Source organism: Brassica napus, chromosome C2 (assembly GCF_020379485.1).
Source record: "Brassica napus cultivar Da-Ae chromosome C2, Da-Ae, whole genome shotgun sequence".
NCBI lineage: Eukaryota > Viridiplantae > Streptophyta > Magnoliopsida > Brassicales > Brassicaceae > Brassica > Brassica napus.
This window is the reverse complement of record NC_063445.1, coordinates 27,943,327-27,963,276: the sequence shown is the minus strand read 5'-3', so window position 1 is coordinate 27,963,276 and position 19,950 is coordinate 27,943,327. Positions and strand designations below refer to the sequence as shown.

Below are 19,950 nucleotides of genomic sequence, written 5' to 3'. Positions count from 1 at the left end.
TTTCCTCTTCTTTGACAAGAGTCACACCTTGAGACAAAGTCTTGGGTGTCTTTAAACATGTGAGGCCACCAAAATCCAGCTTGTAGCACCTTTGCAACCGTCTTAAATGTAGCAAAGTGGCCTCCATAGGATGATCCATGACAATGTGTAAGGATCCCATCAATTTCTTCTTCAGCCACTGCCCTTCTATAGAGTTGATCTCTACAAAGTATGTAGAGGTAAGGCTCATCCCAATAATATCTCTTCACATCCTTATAGAACTTCTTCTTGGCATAACCTTCAAGGTTCAATGGCTCTTTTCCACTAGCTAAGTAGTTGACTATATCAGCATACCAAGGACCCTTCTCATCAGCTGCCTTCACCTCTTCAAGTTTCTTTCCCGTCTCACAAACAGCTACCACTGCATGAATAGCCATCATTTGCTCTTCTGGAAGTCTGTCATCAATAGGGATTCCACACTCCACCTTCAACCTGGACAGGTGATCAGCTACTCCATTCTCAACTCCAGGCCTGTCCTTGATCTCAAGATCAAACTCTTGTAGCAGCAGAATCCATCTCAACAGTCTTGGTTTTGCATCTTTCTTGGCTAAGAGGTGTCTCAATGCAGCATGATCAGTGTAGACAGTCACCTTTGACCCAACCAAGTAGCTTCTGAACTTCTCAAATGCAAAGACAATGGCCAATAGCTCCTTCTCAGTTGTAGAGTATTTAGCTTGAGCTTCATCAAGGGTTCTACTTGCATAGTAGATCACATGTGACTTCTTGTCTCTCTTCTGGCCTAGGACTGCTCCTACAGCAAAGTCACTTGCATCACACATGATCTCAAAGGGGAGATCCCAATCTGGCGGTTGAACTATGGGTGCACTGATGAGTGCATTCTTCAGGTTTTTGAAAGCTTCCATACACTCCTCATCGAAGTGAAATGCAGCTTCTTTGCATAACAGCCTGGTCAATGGTCTAGCTATCTTAGAGAAATCCATGATGAATCTTCTATAGAAACCGGCATGACCCAGAAAGCTTCTTATATCCTTCACTGTTCTTGGTGGAGCTAGACCAACCATGACATCTATCTTGGCTTTGTCCACTTCAATTCCTTTCTCAGAAACTTTGTGTCCAAGAACAATCCCTTCCTTGACCATGAAGTGACACTTCTCCCAATTGAGCACCAGGTTAGTGTCCTCACATCTCTGTAATACCCTGCAAAGATTTGACAAACAAGTAGCAAACGAAGAACCGTATACAGAAAAATCATCCATAAACACCTCCATTACATCCTCAATAAGATCAGAGAAAATTGACATCATTGCTCTTTGGAATGTTGCTGGTGCATTGCACAGTCCAAATGGCATCCTTCGATATGCAAAGGTACCATAAGGACAAGTGAATGTCGTTTTCTCTTGGTCATTTGGGTGTATAGGGATTTGGAAAAATCCAGAGTATCCATCAAGGAAACAATAATAAGGATGGTTAGCTAGCCTCTCTAACATCTGATCAATGAATGGTAAAGGGAAATGATCCTTTCTAGAGGCTGCATTCAGTTTTCGATAGTCAATGCACATCCTATGTCCAGTTATTGTTCTTGTTGGTATTAACTCATCATTTTCGTTCTTAACAACTGTTATGCCACCTTTTTTAGGAACTACATGCACAGGTGAAACCCAATTGCTATCAGAGATAGGATAGATCACACCAGCATCTAACAATTTGATTATCTCTTTTTTAACAACATCTTTCAAATTAGGATTTAATCTTCTTTGGTGTTCAATTGAAGTTTTAGATTCATCCTCTAGATGTATCCTATGCATGCACAAAGATGGTGAGATTCCTTTAATGTCATCAAGTGAGTATCCTAGTGCTTTTCTATACTTTTTAAGTTCATTTAAAAGCATAGACAATTCATTCTCAGTCAGCTCACTACTCACAATGACAGGATATGTCTCATTAGGTCCAAGGAAAGCGTACCTTACACCATGGGGAAGAGGTTTAAGCTCCACTTTTGGTGCCTTGAGCTCACTCCAATCAGCTTCATGGAGGTTCTCTTGAATGTCTGCTGAGGCAGCATGTTGAGTCATTTGTGGCAACTCCATGAACTCATCTTCTCCATCCTCCTCAAGGTGAACATCTAGCCTTCTTACTAGCTCATCACTCTCCTTGTTTTCAATCATTTGGGTCTCTCTTTCAATGGTCAGGGCATGTTGAAGAGAGTCCTCAATCGCTAACTCCTCAAGGAAATCATCAGCCAAGGCATCCATCTCATCAATGTAGAATATTTCTCCTTGAGTTGTGGGCTTCTTCATCATCTCCTTGATATCAAAATGGAGAATGTGATCTTTTCCAAGGTGGAGATCAATTGTGCCATCTCTCACATTCACCATTGCTCCAGCAGTTGCCAAGAAAGGTCTTCCAAAGATCAAAGGATCTCTAGGCTCTTCATCCATCTCAAGCACTACAAAGTCAGTAGGCACTTCACAATTTCCTATCTTGACAGGAAGATCTTCTAGGATGCCAATGGGGAGCTTGACAGATCGATCAGCTAGCACCAAAGAGATCTTGCACTTTTTATATTGTGTAAACCCAAGCTTCTTGGCAATGGATAGTGGCATGAGGCTGACACTTGCTCCCAAATCACATAGACATCTCTCAAATGTCAAAGGTCCAATGGCGCATGGCAGGGTGAAACTACCAGGGTCTTCTAGCTTCCTTGGGACAGTCAGTCTCTGAATAATGGCACTGCACTCATGAGTAAGAATCACCATCCCTTCCATCTCTTTCTTCTTTTGTTCTACAGCATCTTTCAAGAACTTGCTGTATTGTGGAACCAGCATAAATGCATCAATTATGGGCATGGTGAGCTGAACTTCACTCATTTGCTTGTCAAACAAGGCTTTGTACTTCTCTAGGAGTTGCTTCTTGAATCTTCCAGGAAAGGGAAGCTTTGGCTCATAGGGAGGAGGAGTGAAAAATTTCTCCTTTGTTGATGTAGCAGCCTCATTTTTGTTCTCAACTTTCTCCTCTCCAATCTTTCTCTTGCCCTTAGCTTCAACTATCTTCTCCAAGATTTCCTCATTAGTCTTCTCATCCACAATCACCACATCATCATCTACATTGATGAACACCTCCCCACCTTGTTTCTCATTATCCTTAATGAGAACTTTAGGAGGCAACTCTCTTCCGCTCCTTAGGGTGATTGCCTTCATTGTCTCCTTTGGGTTTTGTTCAGCCTTTCCAGGTAGTGTATCTTGTTGGCGACTTGAGCTGGCTGTCATAGAGACAAACTGGTTCTCCAAGTTTTTGAACTTGTTGTTTAGATCATGGTAATTCCCATCAATCTTGTTGTGGAGATTTTTCAGCTCATACCCTAATTGTTTCTCACTTCTTGCCTGTCCCTCCAATAATTGTTTCAGCATAGCTTCAGTACTACTCTCTTGTGGAGGTTGTGTTGATGACCCAGCTTGGTCTTGTGCAGGTTGACTTGGTTTTGGTGAGAATCCAGGAGGGAAGTTCTGTTTGGGTTGGTAACCACCTTGGTTGTTGTTGTAGAATGGCTTAGGCTGATTGTTGTAGAATGGTCTTGGCTGGTAGTTGTTGAATGGCTTCTGTTGGTTGTTGTAGAAGGGTTTCTGTTGGTAGTTGTTCTGGTATTGATAGTCAGGTTCCTTCTTGTACCATGTACCCTGAGCATTGACATAGTACATATCTTCTTGGCATTCTACTCCATCAGCTTCAGCAACCATATGTAACTCCTCCTTCTTGGTCTTTTCTGATAGTAGCATGTCAATCTTGTCTTGAAGTGCTTTCAGCTCTCTCTTTGTGGTCATATCTTCTCCTCCACCACCTCTGTCTCTTCTATCATATTCATCATTGTAGACAGAGTCACTCTGTGCCATGTTCTCCAAGAGTTCTAAAGCATCTTCGACAGTCCTCCCCAAGAAGTTTCCATTGCTTGCAGTGTCAAGCTGGCTTTTGAATTTAGGCAAGACTCCTCTGTAGAAAGTGCTTAGCAAGCTCTCATTGTTGAAGCCATGGTGGGGACATTGAGACAAGTAGCTTCTGAATCTCTCCCATGCCTCTGAAAATCCTTCAAGTCCTCTTTGTTGAAAACCAGAGATCTGATTTCTAAGGTTGGCAGTCCTTGTAGCAGAGAAGAACTTGTTGAGGAAGGCCTTCTTGCATTCATCCCAAGTGGTGATAGTATCACTTGAGATGTTTTTCTCCCAAGTGTGAGCCTTGTCTCCCAAAGAGAAGGGAAACAATCTGAGCTTGAAAGCATCCTCTGAAACTCCATTTGTTTTTGACAAGCCACAGTACTTATCAAATCTGTCAAGGTGATCTAGTGGGTCTTCCAAGGCAAGTCCATGGTACTTGTTGTTTTCAATCATGTTGATGAGGCTGGACTTGATCTCGAAATTGTTGTTGGCAACTGGCGGTGCCCTAATGCCCAACCTATTCCCATTTATGTTAGGTTGATCATATGTACCGATGGCCCTAGCTTGGCGTTGTGGTTGTCTAGGTCGAAGGTTGGCAGCTCCTTGACCATTGCCCTCTTCAGTTTGAGGTTGTTCTGGAACTGGTTCCATCATAGGTTCTGATCTTTGTATCTGAGCCTCTTGCTCTTCTTGTCTTAACCTTCTCCTGTTCTCTCTTTCAAGTGTTTTGATATCTGTCAAGGGAGTAAGATGTGTAGTGCCTCTACTTCTTAGGTTCATGCACTTGCGATCACAAGTAGATGAAGAAGTAGAATTAGTAACTTTAAAACAAAGTAAAACTCAGTCTCAAGCAAAGACTCAAACTCAATGTCACAATCAGACTAGGATTGGCAACGGCGCCAATTTGATAATATGTTTTTCACCTATTGCAAATGTTGTAGTATAGGGGGGTGAATGTCGAACCAGTCCTAGTGATGTGAATCAGTGAGAATACAAGTCATTTCTTAAGCTAAGCAGATTCAATAGTGGTGAGTGTGTGACAAGTAACAATAGCAAACAGAGCAATACAACAATTTGTTAATCAATTTAGACAAGTGAATCCATGGGTATTGGGAATTGACTTCAAGTAACTAAGATCCAATCTAGGTGACAAGCTTTCAATCAAAGTAATCTCTTAAGTCTAAACACAATTTTAGACAAGTCCTATGTCTAGGTAAATGTCTATTTGCTTAGAAATCATTAAACATCAAATGTCTTTGGCTTAATTCAATCAAGCAATCTTTAAGTTCAAGTTTAATAACTATCTAGCAATTTTAACATCAAGTGTCCTTGGCTAATCTCACTAGAGCTTAGTTGAGTTGATTCAAACACTTCATCTAATCATGTCTGATGAGAAGTGTTTAGAAATCAGGTTTAGAGTGATCAAGACTAAACAAGCATTAAAAATACTCAACAAGCAAGTTCATACAAGGATCTAATACAATAACACCATAGATCTTCACTAAGTTACTCTAATCTCCTTAACCCATGAATTCTTAAGGAAACTACTCACTAATCTCCATGAAAACACTTAATCTCATAATAGATTGAAGCATATTCAAGTAGATACGACAGAGAATAAAGATAAACAAGGATTTAAACAAGCAAAACGAAATTAAAACTCAAGAACAGATGATGAACAATGAAGAACAGCTCAAGAACAATAAGAACAATGATATTTCAAAGAGAGAGAATTTTTGACAAGTTAAATTATTACAAAGTTGGATAATGATGTTTCTTGCCCCCTCTTTTGATAAAAAGAAAGCAGATATTATACAGAAAAGTAGGAAAAATCGTGCAAAGGAAAGGTGGGTGGAAGAAAGTGGGAAGTTGGTTAATCCCATCAACTTTCCAGTGGTCCCCGGCAAGGGTTGATACACCTATAGTAAATCGATTATAACTTATCCAATACAGCTCCAAATGACTTGAAACCACTTCTATTGGAAAGCTAACTCAATTTCCAGTGTCTCCACAAATTTTGAGCTTCAGAAAAGATCTTTAAGGCTTTCATCCGTGTTCATCTTTCACTCTCTGAAATTCCATGATTCGGGAGCGACCTCGCCACCTCGCTGCCAAACCCCGCTCCAAATGTTTTGCTTCGTTTCTTCATAACTCGCGCGAGCTACAGACCCCGCTCCACCAGGTCGCTCTACATATGGAGCGGGTTGCTCACACCGCTGCGTGAGGTCGCTCTGGCTTCAGCGCGGGTACGCCACCTCGCTGCGTGAGGTCGCTCTGGATTCGTCTCGTCTAGAGCGGGTGTCGCTCCCAGCTGGTCGCTCTGATAGGGAGATCGCTCTGGCTTCAGCGCGGGTACGCCACCTCGCTGCGTGAGGTCGCTCTGGCTTCAGCGCGGGTACGCCACCTCGCTGCGTGAGGTCGCTCTGGTAAGGTGCTCGCCCAATGATCACTTTTAACACTTCTTTTGGACTCCAATTGCACTCAAAATCCCACCAATGGTCCTCTAACTCATCCATGGTGCTCTCCAACACCTGATATGTACAAATGCAATGATATGCAACCTAAATGTGCCTAAATGATGCTCTAAATGACCAAACCATGCAAGAATAAGAAGTTAAAAACATGTAAATTCACAAGATATCAATACAAAGGTTGTTTTCCTGCATCCAACATGTCAAAAAATCTCCTAGACTCGGGGTTTGGTTCTTCCCCTCTATAATGATCATGTACCATCTGCTCAGTACCTACACCATAATCTATATCCGTTCTAGATCCTTCTAACCTAATATCAGGCTGAGGTTCACTAACAGGCCGAGGTTCGCTAGTACTACCATATTCATAACCAGTTTCCCCATGAAGGTACCAAACTTTATAATTACGTGAAAACCCTTTCATATACAAATGAGTCCAAACATCAAATTCTTTTATAACCTTATTATTATTGCAAGAAGAGCAGGGACATCTTAACATACCACTTTTTGCATCCGGTTGCTGTTGAACAAGCCTCGTGAATTCTCCAATCCCTTGAACGTATTCTTCCGTAAGCAAATTGGTGTTCGGATCCAAATGAGGTTTATCCATCCACGAACGATAATAAACTTCTGAAGACATGATTTTCACGGAATTGTTATGACTAAAGAGAATGAAGAGAGAATGAAGTGTGAATGAGTTGAATGAGGAGGGGTTGTATTTATAGGAAATTGCTTACGGACCTCCGACGACTTTCCGACGGAATTCCGACGGATGTAAAGCAGTCCGTCGGAATTCCGTCGGTATTCTCCAAGTTTCTAACGGCTATACAACGGTCATATATATTTGTCGGCAACGGTCACATGGTTCGTCGGAATTCCGTCGGAAAATACCGACGGATTTCCGACGACTTTGCTGTTAATCGGGATGTCGTCGGAAATTCGTCGGAATATACCGACGAACTTCCGACGACTACAACGGTTACATTTTTTATCGGAATGTCGTCCAAAAGTCGTCGGAACATTCCGACGAACCATATTTCGTCGGAATTCCGTCGGAAATGGCCGACGGAATTCCGACGACTTAATTTTTTTGGATTTGGTCGGAAATTTGTCAGTATTCCGTCAAAAATGTCCGACGACCTTGTTGTCCGTCGAAACCTCCGTCGGAATTCGGTGTGTTTTCTTGTAGTGTAGGTAACCGAATAGCAGAAGATATTTCTAAGAATATAATTGTAGAAGTTACAGTGGTTCCTATGTTTTACTTGGAAGTTAAATCTTTTGTCAACTCCGATTAGACCTTTTTGGTACCATTCCAACACAAACTCTTCCTCAATGATGTCTTGATCGTAAAATGCTTTAAGAAACCAGAGCCAACTCTTAAACCGCTTCTTCGTTTCCTTTCTTTCAGAAAAATGATCCTATTGAGTTGAGCATCTTGTCGTCCCCGAGTTCACAACTAAAGGACTTGCCGTTCGTGTAAGAACCAGGCCTCCCCAAGGCTTCTGCAATGTCAACATTGTTGGTCTTGATGTCTTTACCTTTGCCTTCAGTCTTGGTTTTTGTATAGTGTTTTGATTAAATGTGTTATTCATTTGTCACATGGGATTTCAGATAACGTTGATTTCGGTCAGCTTGTGGAAAGTACTTCCGTGTTTCTTGCCTGAGCATCGTTGATCCTGGTAAAAAGACCAAAACCAAAGTACCAAAATTGTTTACTCGCCTAGCTTCTTGTTTATGTTGTTGGTTCTTCATTTATCTTTATTAATGATTTTGTACTTTTTGACTGGTGTTAGGTGATTCTGACATTATCCATTCAATTCCTGGTGATCAGTAATCTCATTTTCGATTATGTTTTTCATAGGAATTTTGTATTTGAGCCTCTCAAATTTTATGAGGAAAAGACTTTTGTGTTTGATTTTTGCTGGGTCAAATTTTCTTATATTAATGATTTGAATGATGGGTGAATTTGCTGAATATTCATAAGAAGCAAAAAATGAAGAATATGTCCATGTTACAGTAACAAGGGACGAATGAGACAATTTGCGCACAAACCTGACCGAAATCTCCCTCCAAGCGCGTGCGCGTGATGTTGACCTACCAAAGCTAAAGCTGTCATACGATACTACATACCATGTAATATAGTCACACAAAGGATTTAATTAGTTACGAGGTTGAGTTTCATCCATTACATGACTATACTACATGGTTACGACATAGTATAGAATACTCAACACAAACACATAATGCCCACAATGCTTTACCAATTGGGGGGGGGGGTCAAAGTTATTGTGACAGCTTGGGAATGTTAACGTACATAAAAATTGTTCTACAAATCAAGTTTAGTTTTGCCCCAAAGCTAAAGCCACAAAACAAAGTTTACAGGATATCGAGAAGCAGTATGTAGGAAAAAATAACAGAAACATCATTGGTTAATACTTAAGAATAATGTAAGATGAAAGCAAATGGCACAAAATAACTAATTGTGTGAGTATGTCCGAACTGAAGACAGAGAATGTTGTAATCGCACATGTATGTGCTGCGACGCCAAGGGAGGCTTCTGTGAGGGTGTCACCCCGATTAAGTTGCACTATCGCATTGACTTCCAGGAGAACAACCGTCACAACACACTCTAAACCTGAAACGTTTACAAGTAACACATGTAAGCAATATTTTTAAACCCGACCCGGACACTGAACCGGACGACTTACTGGGTTGCTGGGTCACTGGGTCGACCGCGGGTGAACCGCATGTTAATAAATAAATTTATTTTATTATATAATAATATATCAGCTATGTAAACTAAAAAAATAGAAACTAAAGTTTAATATTTTGTAAATGTTTTTTAGAAAGTAAAATAATAGTTTGGATATGTATATATTTTATGTTTATAAACATTTAAAAAAATACTTAACTTTAGTTTTTATATTTTTATTTTCATTTGACATACAAAATATCAAAAAATAGTTTAAACTATTTAAAATTTTCTCTAACAAGGTAAGATGTATGACATCTAAAAAAATCAAGACATAAAATTTATAAATATTTAAATGTGTAATGTGAATAATAAATTAAACTTCAAATACAAAATAAACCAAAAGTAAAAGATCATTGTAATAAATTGTCAATCACGAAAATAAACTAACACCAAATCACATCAACTAATTTTGGTTCTCTCTACCATCGTTCATTTCATTTTATTCAAGTGGCATAGTGAAATCTTCATCAAAATCTAAAAATTACAAATATAAAATTGAAAAGGGAAAACCTAACTTTTCTAATCATCACCTAATTTCTTAATTGGAAATTTATAATATAAAACATAATCTAAAAACATAATTAAAAACTAAAAAAAGAAGTTAAAGTTATTTATTGGTTCAACCGGTACCGGGTTCCGGGTTTTACTGGGTTTTTACGGGTGTTTGCGGGTTTCTAAATATTGGGTTTTTCACAAAACCCAAACCGGATTTTTTCTGGGTCACCGGGTTTACCGGTTCAACCGCGGGTCCGGGTCGGGTTTCAAAACACTGCATGTAAGTGATAGAGATTACTGTACTACATATCATATAGTATAGGCATGCGAAAGAGTTAACTAGCTACAAGGTTGAGTTTCATCTATTACGTGACTATGCCATTGGGTGACTATACTTTTCAAAAATACACATATCTTGTAAACTATATATTACTAACAATTTTCATATATTATAGTCATAGAATTCATACCATGCCGGACACCCATTCAGCCAAATGTATATAGATCAATCTATACTCAAATATTGGAAACACACACCAAAGGCGCAACAAATGTGGTTGGGAAGGACAAAACTAATTGGTATATAGATCAGGTGGTTTAGTACATGGCTAATTGCAAGAAAGCATTACTATTTTGCTTACATTTACCTTGGCGTACACACAGACATGAACACATATCATCACACCCATACCTGCACATATGAATATATTTCACATCACAATATGCGAACTTTGTACACAAAGGGCCAGCTCTGGGCCATGCTAGATGAAACATTCGCAACAGGCCCCCAAATTTTTTAAAAAAAAATTTACATACAAATAGGCCTCCAAAAAAAATTTTAGGACTCCAAATTTGTTAAAAGAAAAATTTTACATAGAAAAAGTCACAGACCCCCAAAATTTCAGCGCCGGTCCTGTGTACACATACAACGTCGTATGCATGCCTCAACAAACATAACATGCAAACAATACTACTAATGTTCGCAAGATAGTATAAACAACTCACAGAAAGTCAACTTAACACACATGCATGCATACAGCACATAAAGTCAACTTAGTCATATAAATGTTTATCACAACCTTGCAAGCATACAAGAATGTACGTTAAAAGAAACAAACATATGTGAAATTTAGACATATACAACTCCGTCTAAAGTACTCCCCCATAACATACAAACTATACTACAAACGATGTCCATGTAGTCTTAATAGATCATACAAAGACACCGGCACACAACCGATAGGTGGAACATGCATCAATTATGCATATAGTTCAACCATAACCTATACTATTACCCCGAAAGCCATTTTCATTATTTTCCTATATCGGGGAACCATACTATGTATGTGTCCCATATAGTATAGTATAATATTTCATCTTTTTAACCCTCTCCTGTAATACCTGCTGAACCTAAAATCTACACAAAGTATTTGATAGTGATCGGGGTTTGATCTAGGGAAGACAAATGATGTAGGCAACGATATCTTTAGAATACAACGATGTTAAATAGTTTCCAGTAGGTGAAAATTGACTTTATTGATGAATAAGATCAAATACAATGGATTGAACTAGATCGAGTGATACAAACGAGATCGGTAAAGAAAGAATCTAAAAATGGGAAAACAACAAGATCGGTGAAAGTGTATAGCTCTCTCTAAGGTTTTCAACGTGTGTCCTCTTCTGTTTCCATTCATCTTCCTTTATAGTAAGCTGACTTCGAGACCTCTGTGGTAGCTCCGCGATCTCAGTTTCTTGTTGCAAGATCTCGGTGACCTCGACGACTCCTTCTCGAGCTTGTATTCTTGCTACGGGCTCAGGCCCTTTAAGGCCCATGCCTTTGATCGCGACCCATTAAGGTATTGACCAAAATTGGGTCCAACATTTGTCCCCCAGCCTTTTTGGTTTAATGGGAAACTGAAAAGGCGAGAAACTACCGTTACTTGGCGGTGTCGCGATTCTCGGGGAATGGGGTGCCACGCGCGTCGTCTTGATTTGACTTATCGGCCATTTTAGGATTGTGTTGTCGAGATTGAAAGTTCGTGGCCGATTAGATCCTAGTGTTCTCGGGAACCATTTTTTATTATATATATTACATATTACTGAGCAGATCGTCTTCTTCGTCACTTCGATCCTTCTTCTTTCTTTGCCATCTTCTTCTTGGTTTTTTCTCTCTCTTTCGCGACACTTTTTCTTAATTGGGAACTATGGCTGCCGAAAAGTTTGGTCTACATCTCAAGACGATTCTTAAAGGGAAACATATCGACGCCATTTACGAATTCTGGGGAGTCAATTACGCCGTAGAAATCGAACTCCCCGAGGACGGTGAGACTCCGGAGAACGTGAGACTGGGGTATTGTGGAGCTTACGCGTCTCATTTCGAGGCTGGCGGCTTATCGTTTCCTCTTCCTCGTTTCCTTCTCGAGGTGCTGACGGAGATCAATATGGCGTTTACCCAGATGGCGCCTAACTTTTTCCGGTACTTCTTGGGTTGCTGGGTCTGAGCTCAGGAAGAAGATCTCGAATTTGGTCTCAGGGAGTTAATGCAATTATTTGCCATAAAGCGAAACAACGGCTTTCATTGCACGATGATTCTTGCTCCTCGAGGTGGTCGTGTTATCATCGAAGGCATTCCTAATAAGGATGATCGATGGAGGGAGAAATTTTTTGTTTTTAAGATAAATCCGGCGTCAGTCGGTTTCGAGAGGATTCCTCGGGAATGGTCCGACGACATTGGTGAGTCTCATTTCATCTTGGTAAACGATGTCTGTTGTTTTCTTCTCTTTTTTTTTTTTTAAAAAAAAAAGAGAATTTCATTTATTTATAGAGCCTTTTTGGTCTGCGCCTATGTCTCCCGAGCTTCACGGGTTAATGGAGACTTTGCGTTGAGGTAGCACTCGCTGGCTCTCCTTTACTCCTGACCGAATTCAAGCCGCCTGCACTCTCCCATCGGGTGCGAATCGTGCTACTCCTATCGCCTTGGTGGCTCCTGTTCAGCCCAAGAGAGGTCGGGGCACCAAAAGTAAGTGGCTATTATATTGCTCTTCTTTCTGGCATGATTTGGGGCACTTCGTTGATATGATCCTAAGTTTTTCGAGGTTTGCTTTGCTTTTTAGGGAAGAAGGATGAAGAGGTGTTACTCGATCGTCCTGACGAGTCTTCTGAGGCCGGGTCATCAGAGCGAGCTCGGAAAGTCCATCGGGGGCGGGTCCTTAGACCGAGGTCGCAGGCTCAGTCTCTTGGTCTTCTTGCTAGGCCAGTGTCGGTCGCTATTCCATCTGGTGGAGCTTGCAAGGCACCGGATACTTCGGCGAGCTCTGCTGGTGATCGAGCTCTTAATGACGAGATCGATTCGTCATCTCGTCAATCTCGACGTCGGGTTTTGGAGGAGATTAACTCTGTGACTTCGGGATCATCGAGCCCAAGACTTTCTCCGCCGTTGCGTGCTTCTGGTGAAGGTACTTCGCGGGTTAACCCCGGTGTCCTTCCTTCGAGTATGCCCGAAGCTTTTTTGTGGTCGTTTGCGTATAACAGCGAGATCCCCATCCTTGAGAACCCCGAGTCCCTTGCAGCAATTTGGTGTAAGATCAGAGCAGAAGGGTGCGAGCTCCCTTCTTTGGAGCACATGCGAGAGCGCGACGCCTATGTTCGGATGGCAGTCGCAAATGCCAAGGTACGTTGTCTTCGCTTGATTCTTTATGGACTGGGATGCTTAGTTTTGATGCTATCGTTTTCCTTAGGCTATGGACGCGAGCAATGATTATGCCGCTTTAATGGAGGGGCGATTGGCAAATTTTCCGAGTAAGGAAGAGATCGCGGGTCACCTTCTCACGATCCAACAGCTTCGGGGTGAGCTGGATACTGCTCGGGAGGTGGAGAGACAGCGCGAAGTGGATTTTGAAGAATTGAAGAAGAAGTTGGCGGCTGCTGAGGCAGAAAAGGTTGTTGCTCAAAGCAACCTTAACTCGATGGAGGAGAAGAATAAGCGAGAGATGGAAGGTCGGGATAGGAGAGCTCGCAAAGATCTCCATCTAGCTCGTGTCTCTCTTGCAAAGGAGTACGAGGGGGTTTTGGCTGTATTCAGGGGTAAGTTGGAGCAGAAGAAGAAAGAAACGTCCGCGGAGATTCTTTTGCAAGACACGCGAGTTCGTATCGAAGCTTTGACCGAGTATAGTGAGGGCGGCTTCGAGCTCGAGGCGGAGTTGGAGCGCCTTAAAGACTTGGAGGTTTCACTCGACGTCGATTACAGTCTTGCTTCGGTGTCGGACCCTTCTCTTGGTCGTCTCGATCTCCCCGAGATCTCCGGAGGCTCGGTCAACCAAGATTGATGCGACGGTTATTTCGATTTAGTTTGAAGTTTGCTATGTTTTATATGTATGTTTTTTTTTGTTTTTGTTGTTGGAGAAACATATATATGTTTCCAACGGATTTACGGGATAACACCTCTTTAATCGTATGTTTCCGATTTGTTTTAAGCCTCGTTGAGCTTGTTGTTTTACCCTTTGGAAGGCGTGAAACAGAGACTGATCAGGAATCTGTTTTGTGGGCCTTTATATGGCCTGATAGCAAGTTGGTAAATGGGCTATGCTTAGGAATTAGATGTTCAAAGTGATGAAAGAAAGCTAAAGACTGTTTGTTTGGTTGTTTGGGCTGCGCTTGGTGACGAGCTGTCTACGTACCCCTTCCGAGTGATCAAGCCTTATCGTAGTTCCATTTTTGACTGAGCTGTAGGTATCGATGGCCCCCTAGCTCGAAGCTTTGATCGTTATGATCGAGGTTCGGGTTTGCGTTATTTGTAGTATTGCTTTAAGTTGTAGGCGTTCTAAGGTCTCATTTCTGGGAGGCCTGTTTTGACTTTTTCTAGCTCGTAGACTCCCGTTCGGATTTATATAGTTACTTTGTATGGTCCTTCCCATTTTGTTCCTAGCTTTCCTGCTCCTGGCTCTTTCGTTTCATCGAACACTTTCTGGAGAACTAGGTCGCCTACGGAGAAAGCGCGGTTTCTTACGTTTTAATCATAATAACGTGCCGCGGCTTGTTGGTAATTTTGTACGCATATTGCTGCTTTTTCGCGTCGTTCCTCGATCATATCCAGTTGATGGATTAACAACCCTTCATTGAGTTCGGCGTCTTCTGGACATATTCCTCGTCGCTGACTCGGGACCTCAATTTCGGCTGGGATTACGGCCTCGATTCCATAAGATAGTGAAAACGGAGTTTCACCGGTTGCGGTGTGGGGGGTTGTTCTGTAGGCCCATAAGACACCATGCAGCTCTTCTCCCCACCTCTCCTTCTTGAGGTCGAGCCTTTTCTTGAGGTTGTTCATTATAGTCTTATTTTCGGCTTCGGCATGAACGTTGCATTTTGGGTATCGGGGGCTTGCGGCCTTAATCTTGATTTTTCATTTCACGCAAAACTCGTCGAACATTTCAGAAATGAATTGTGGTCCATTGTCGGTTACTATTTCGTATGGTAGACAATGTCGACAGATGATCTTTTTCAAATGAAGCTGGTTACCGTCGTGGAAGTGACATTTGAGAATGCTTCGGCCTCGATCCACTTGGTGAAATAGTAGGTTAATACCAGAAGAAATCGCAGCTGGGCTGGTCCGGAAGGTACTAGCGGGCCTACCACATCCATAGACCATTTCATGAAAGGGTATGGTGAGGATATCGTAGACAGTTTTTGAGTCAGCTGATGTATCATCGGCGCGTGCCTTTGGCATTTGTCGCATTTCAACGCGAATTGCTCGCTGTCATCGGTGATTGTTGGCCAGAAGTAGCCTAGTTTCTTTATCCTGATTGCTAGGGATCGTCCCCCGGAGTGGCTTCCGCACACTCCCCCATGAGTTTGTTTCAGGATTGTGAACGCGTCCTTAGGGGATACACCTAATAGATAGGGCTCGTCTTGACTTATTTTGTACAGTCTTTCCTCCATGATACAATAACGCGAACTTCGGGCTTTTATTTTTCGAGCTTCCCATCTCTCGGTGGGGAGCTCGTCGTCCTTTATATATTTAAATATCGGGACTCTCCAATCTGGCCTGGCTTCTAGCTCCTTCTTGAAGGCCTCGTGTGCCTCGTTGCAGGTATCATGGACGGCCTCTTCAGGGATAGCTGCGGTGGTCGCTGTTCTTCTAGTCCTGACGCGCGATGTGCTCGGGGCCGATTGACTGTCGGGCTCGTCGTTGTTTTCATTATCGAGACCCTGGCTTTCTCTTCGTGCCCCACTTCGAGTAGTGATTGCATCAATGCGCGGGGGATTGTTTTCCAGAAGATCGATTTCCTTACGTGGGAGATTTATGCTTGGTTTATCTATCCCTTCTACTGGTATTATTCTTTTCACAGCTGGATTGGAAGTTGAAGCCAGTGCAGCCAGCACATCCGCTGATGTATTATCTCCCCTTGGGATTTTTGTTAGTTCGAACTTGTCGAATTGCTGAGCGATTTCTTGCAGGACTGAAAGGTATGCTTCCATTCTTTCGTTTTTTGCTTCGTATTCTCCGTGGAATTGGCTTGTGACTAATCGCGAGTCATTGAAGGCACTGATTTCTCGGGCACTGACGCTTCTTGCGAGCCGTAGTCCCACGATCAGGGATTCGTATTCGGCTTTGTTGTTCGACGCGCTGAACCCTGGGCGAAATGATTGTTCGATCATTTCTCCCGTCGGGGATTCGAGCTGTATTCCGATTCCGGATCCTTGTTTCGATGATGCCCCGTCGACATGTAATATCCATTTAGTATTCGAGCTCGAGCTATCCTCCTTTGGGACGAGTTCGATGACGAAATCTGCTAGTACTTGTGCTTTCGAGCTCGTTCGTGGTTTATATTCTATGTTATATTCGCTGAGCTCGATTGCCCATTTTGTGAGCCTGCCAGATTGGCTCGGACTATGGAGTATTGTCCGAAAGGGTTGTGACGTCATGACTATGATCGAATAATACTGGAAATAGGGTCTCAGTTTTCTGGTGGCAGTTACTACCGCTAGTGCGAGTTTCTCCATTACGGGATATCTGGTTTCGGCGTCAACTAGCGACCTACTCACATAATATATTGGTTTCTGTTCTCCATTTTCTTCGCGGATCAGGACTCCGCTCACCGCGTGTTCAGAGGTCGCGATGTATAGGAAGAGGGTTTCTTCTACGATTGGTTTAGACAACACGAACGGTTCGCTGATGTACGCCTTGAGCTCTTTTAGGGCATAATCGCATTCAATGTTCCATTCAAATTTTTTATTTCCTTTCAACAATTTGTAGAAAGGAAGGCATCTATCGGTCGATCTGGATATAAAACGGTTTAATGCGGCTATTTTCCCGGTGAGGCGTTGTACTTCTCGGACCGGTCTTGGGGTAAGGTATCGACGAGTGCTGCGATCTGCTTTGGGTTGTCTTCGATTCCTCTTTCGGTTACCAAGTAGCCGAGGAACTCCCCAGAGGCTACTCCGAACGTACATTTGGTTGGGTTTAGTTTCATTCTGAATTTGTTGAGGATGTTGAAACATTCTTGTAACTAGGGAACATGGTTACGTGCTTTCGATGACTTTACTAGCATGTCGTCTATGTAAACTTCCATTGTTTTCCCAAGTTGCTTGGAGAACATTTTGTTTACTAATCTTTGGTAAGTGGCTCCGGCATTCTTTAACCCGAATGGCATCACTTTATAGCAGTATGTTCCTCGCTTCGTAATGAAGCTCGTTTTTTCCTGGTCTCCGGGATTCATAAGGATTTGATTATAGCCTGAGAATGCGTCCATGAAGGAGAGTAGTTCATGTCCGGCTGTGGCTTCTACTAGCCGGTCGATATGCGGTAATGGAAAGCTATCTTTCGAGCATGCTTTGTTGAGGTCGGTGAAGTCGATAGATACTCTCCATTTTCCGTTCTTCTTTTTAACCACGACTGGATTTGCGAGCCAGTCGGGGTATTGAACTTCGCGAATGGAGCCGATTTTCAGGAGCTTATCCACTTCGCCATTCACGGCTTTGGCTCGCTCGGGGCCTAACTTCCTTCGCTTCTGTTTGATGGGTTTAAATGTGGGATCGACGTTTAGGTCGTGGGAAGCGACAATGATATCGATTCTTGGCATGTCTGCTGCGGACCATGCAAGCGTTTTGATATTTTGTTTGAGAAATGACAAGAGGTCGCACCTTAACTCTGGAGGTAAACCGTTTCTGATGTTAACGATTTTTTCAGGGGAATTTTCGTCCAGAGAGACGGTACTGGATAGATCTTTGGCGGGATCTTTGACCGAGAGGTCGCGTGCGAGTGGGATATTCTCCTCCTTCTGTGGCATTTTTTGGAACTCGAAAATGTAGCAGGCTCGAGCTTGTTTTTGGCTTCCGAGTATGGTCTTTTCTCCGGTTGGAGACATAAACTTCACGCATTGGTGATAAACTGAGGGAACTGCCCTCATCTGGTATAACCAGGAACGCCCTACAATGGCATCAAAAGGCATGGGAAGGTCGACTACAGTGAATTCTGTTTTTCTTTTTAGGTCGCAGGCTTTCGTAGTTAATAACACGACCCCGAGTGAAAGGACCGACCTTCCTTCGAAACTGGCGAGGGGGTTCACTTCCAGTCTGATCTTTCGGGCCGGTTGTTCGAGCAACCGTATCGTTTCTTGTTAAATGATGTTAACAGCACTTCCGGTATCGACGAGAATTTTCGAGAGGGCGACGCCTCCTACTTCTAACGCGATCACTAAGACGTCATCGTGGGGCATATCGAGCTTTACAGTTTCATGCTCGTGGAAAGTCAAGATTTCCCCTTTCTGTGGTGTATCCTCGAATGCGGTGATGGTGGGACTGTTAATCATTCCCCGTGAGGTACGAGAGTGTTTATCGAAATTATCAACCTCTCTTGTCGTGATCAATTTGCCCGATCTGAGGAGTTCGAGATCGATAGATCCGATGCGATCATGTTGGACTTGGTTGGGATCCATAGTCGCGCTTAGGAAACTTAGATCGGTTTCTTAGCAAAGACGTTTTTCGTTTATCCTCCTCACAGTCGGCGCCAAAATGTAGAACCTAAAATCTACACAAAGTATTTGATAGTGATCGGGGTTTGATCTAGGGAAGAAAAATGATGTACGCAACGATATATTTAGAACACAACGATGTTAAATAGTTTTCAGTAGGTGAAAATGAACTTTATTGATGAATAAGTGATGTTAGGAGTTTTCAAGGCTCCTAAGACAAATGTTGTAGTATAAAAGATTGTCGAACCAGTTCTGAGGGATATCAAAGCACCGAGAATGCAAGTACTCACTTAATCTAAGTGCAACCAATGATTTAGATGGGTTTTAAACTACTACTAATACTAGAAAGCAATTACAGAATGATACTTTCTTGACTAAGGGAAAAGAGAACTCATGGGCATACGGATTAGACCTTGGGTGATCAAGTATCGAACTAAGGATGGCAAATGATCAATCAAACTATCGACCTTAAGCCTAGACACAATTCTAAGCAACCTCTATGTCTAGATGAATGCTCATTTACTAACATATCTCAAACATCAAATGTATTTGGTTGAATAATGTGAAAGCAATCATTACTAACAGGTCTATTAGCTAACTTAGCACCTTTAACAACAAATGTCTTTGGCAAAGTATACTAAAAGCCTAGGAGAGTTGTCTCAGGCATTTCATCAAACACCTTTTGGGTGGGAGATGCCTATCGATCAACTTTTGAGTGGCCAACTCAGAAGATGCATTATGAATACTCTACTAGCAAGGAACAAGAATGATCTACACTAAAACATCCTAGAACTAACCTAATCACCCTTAATCTTCCTAACCCATGAATTCAAAAAGTGATTACTCACTAATCTCTATGATTCCTCTTAAACCCATATTGGATTTCAGATTAATCATGTAGAGAAATAGATAAGAAATTAACAAGAACACAAGATGAAAGCAATAAAATCTGAATCAAAAAAAGTTTTACTAGTTGTTCTCCAGAAAAGAGATTCTCCCTGTGGTGGCTACCAAAGGTGCTTAAAACATAGGTTTTGAAAAGTAAAAACGTGCATAATGAAATGACCAAAGGCCCTTGAGAAAACATGAATTCGGCCAAACAAATAGACGCGGAGCAACCTCGGCACGTCGCTGCGAGAGGTCGCTCCCGGGTCGTTTCTTCGCGAGCGACCTGGCTGTGTCGCTCTGAAGACGTCGCTCCTGGCTTGCTCGCAAACCATAAACGCGAGCGACCTCTGGGTGTCGCTGTGGTGAGGTCGCTCTAGGAGCTGGAGCGACTTCACCTTGTCGCTCTAGGAGGTCGCTCCGAAGCGTAAATGGTGAGCGAGTTCATG

At 42.3% G+C, this 19,950-nt stretch overlaps 2 protein-coding genes and 1 non-coding gene across 3 annotated transcripts; 2 read left to right on the top strand and 1 right to left on the bottom strand.

The window, feature by feature from the left end:
- The first annotated feature begins 4,017 nt into the window (after positions 1-4,017).
- LOC125582692 lies at positions 4,018-4,124 on the top strand. Its single transcript, XR_007320148.1, has one exon. It is a non-coding gene; the product is annotated as a small nucleolar RNA R71 (small nucleolar RNA).
- Positions 4,125-11,851: 7,727 nt separating this feature from the next.
- Positions 11,852-13,972, top strand: LOC106412723. Its single transcript, XM_013853628.2, has 5 exons — positions 11,852-12,142; positions 12,209-12,380; positions 12,577-12,666; positions 12,761-13,317; positions 13,385-13,972. The coding sequence occupies exons 1-5, from the start codon at positions 11,852-11,854 to the stop codon at positions 13,970-13,972; spliced, it is 1,698 nt and encodes a 565-aa protein (XP_013709082.1).
- A 683-nt stretch (positions 13,973-14,655) lies between these two features.
- Positions 14,656-16,646, bottom strand: LOC106412722. Its single transcript, XM_013853627.1, has 2 exons — positions 15,276-16,646; positions 14,656-15,036 (listed from the first exon to the last, which is right to left on the bottom strand). Exons 1-2 carry the CDS (start codon positions 16,644-16,646, stop codon positions 14,656-14,658), a joined length of 1,752 nt encoding a protein of 583 aa, XP_013709081.1.
- Positions 16,647-19,950: the final 3,304 nt, after the last annotated feature.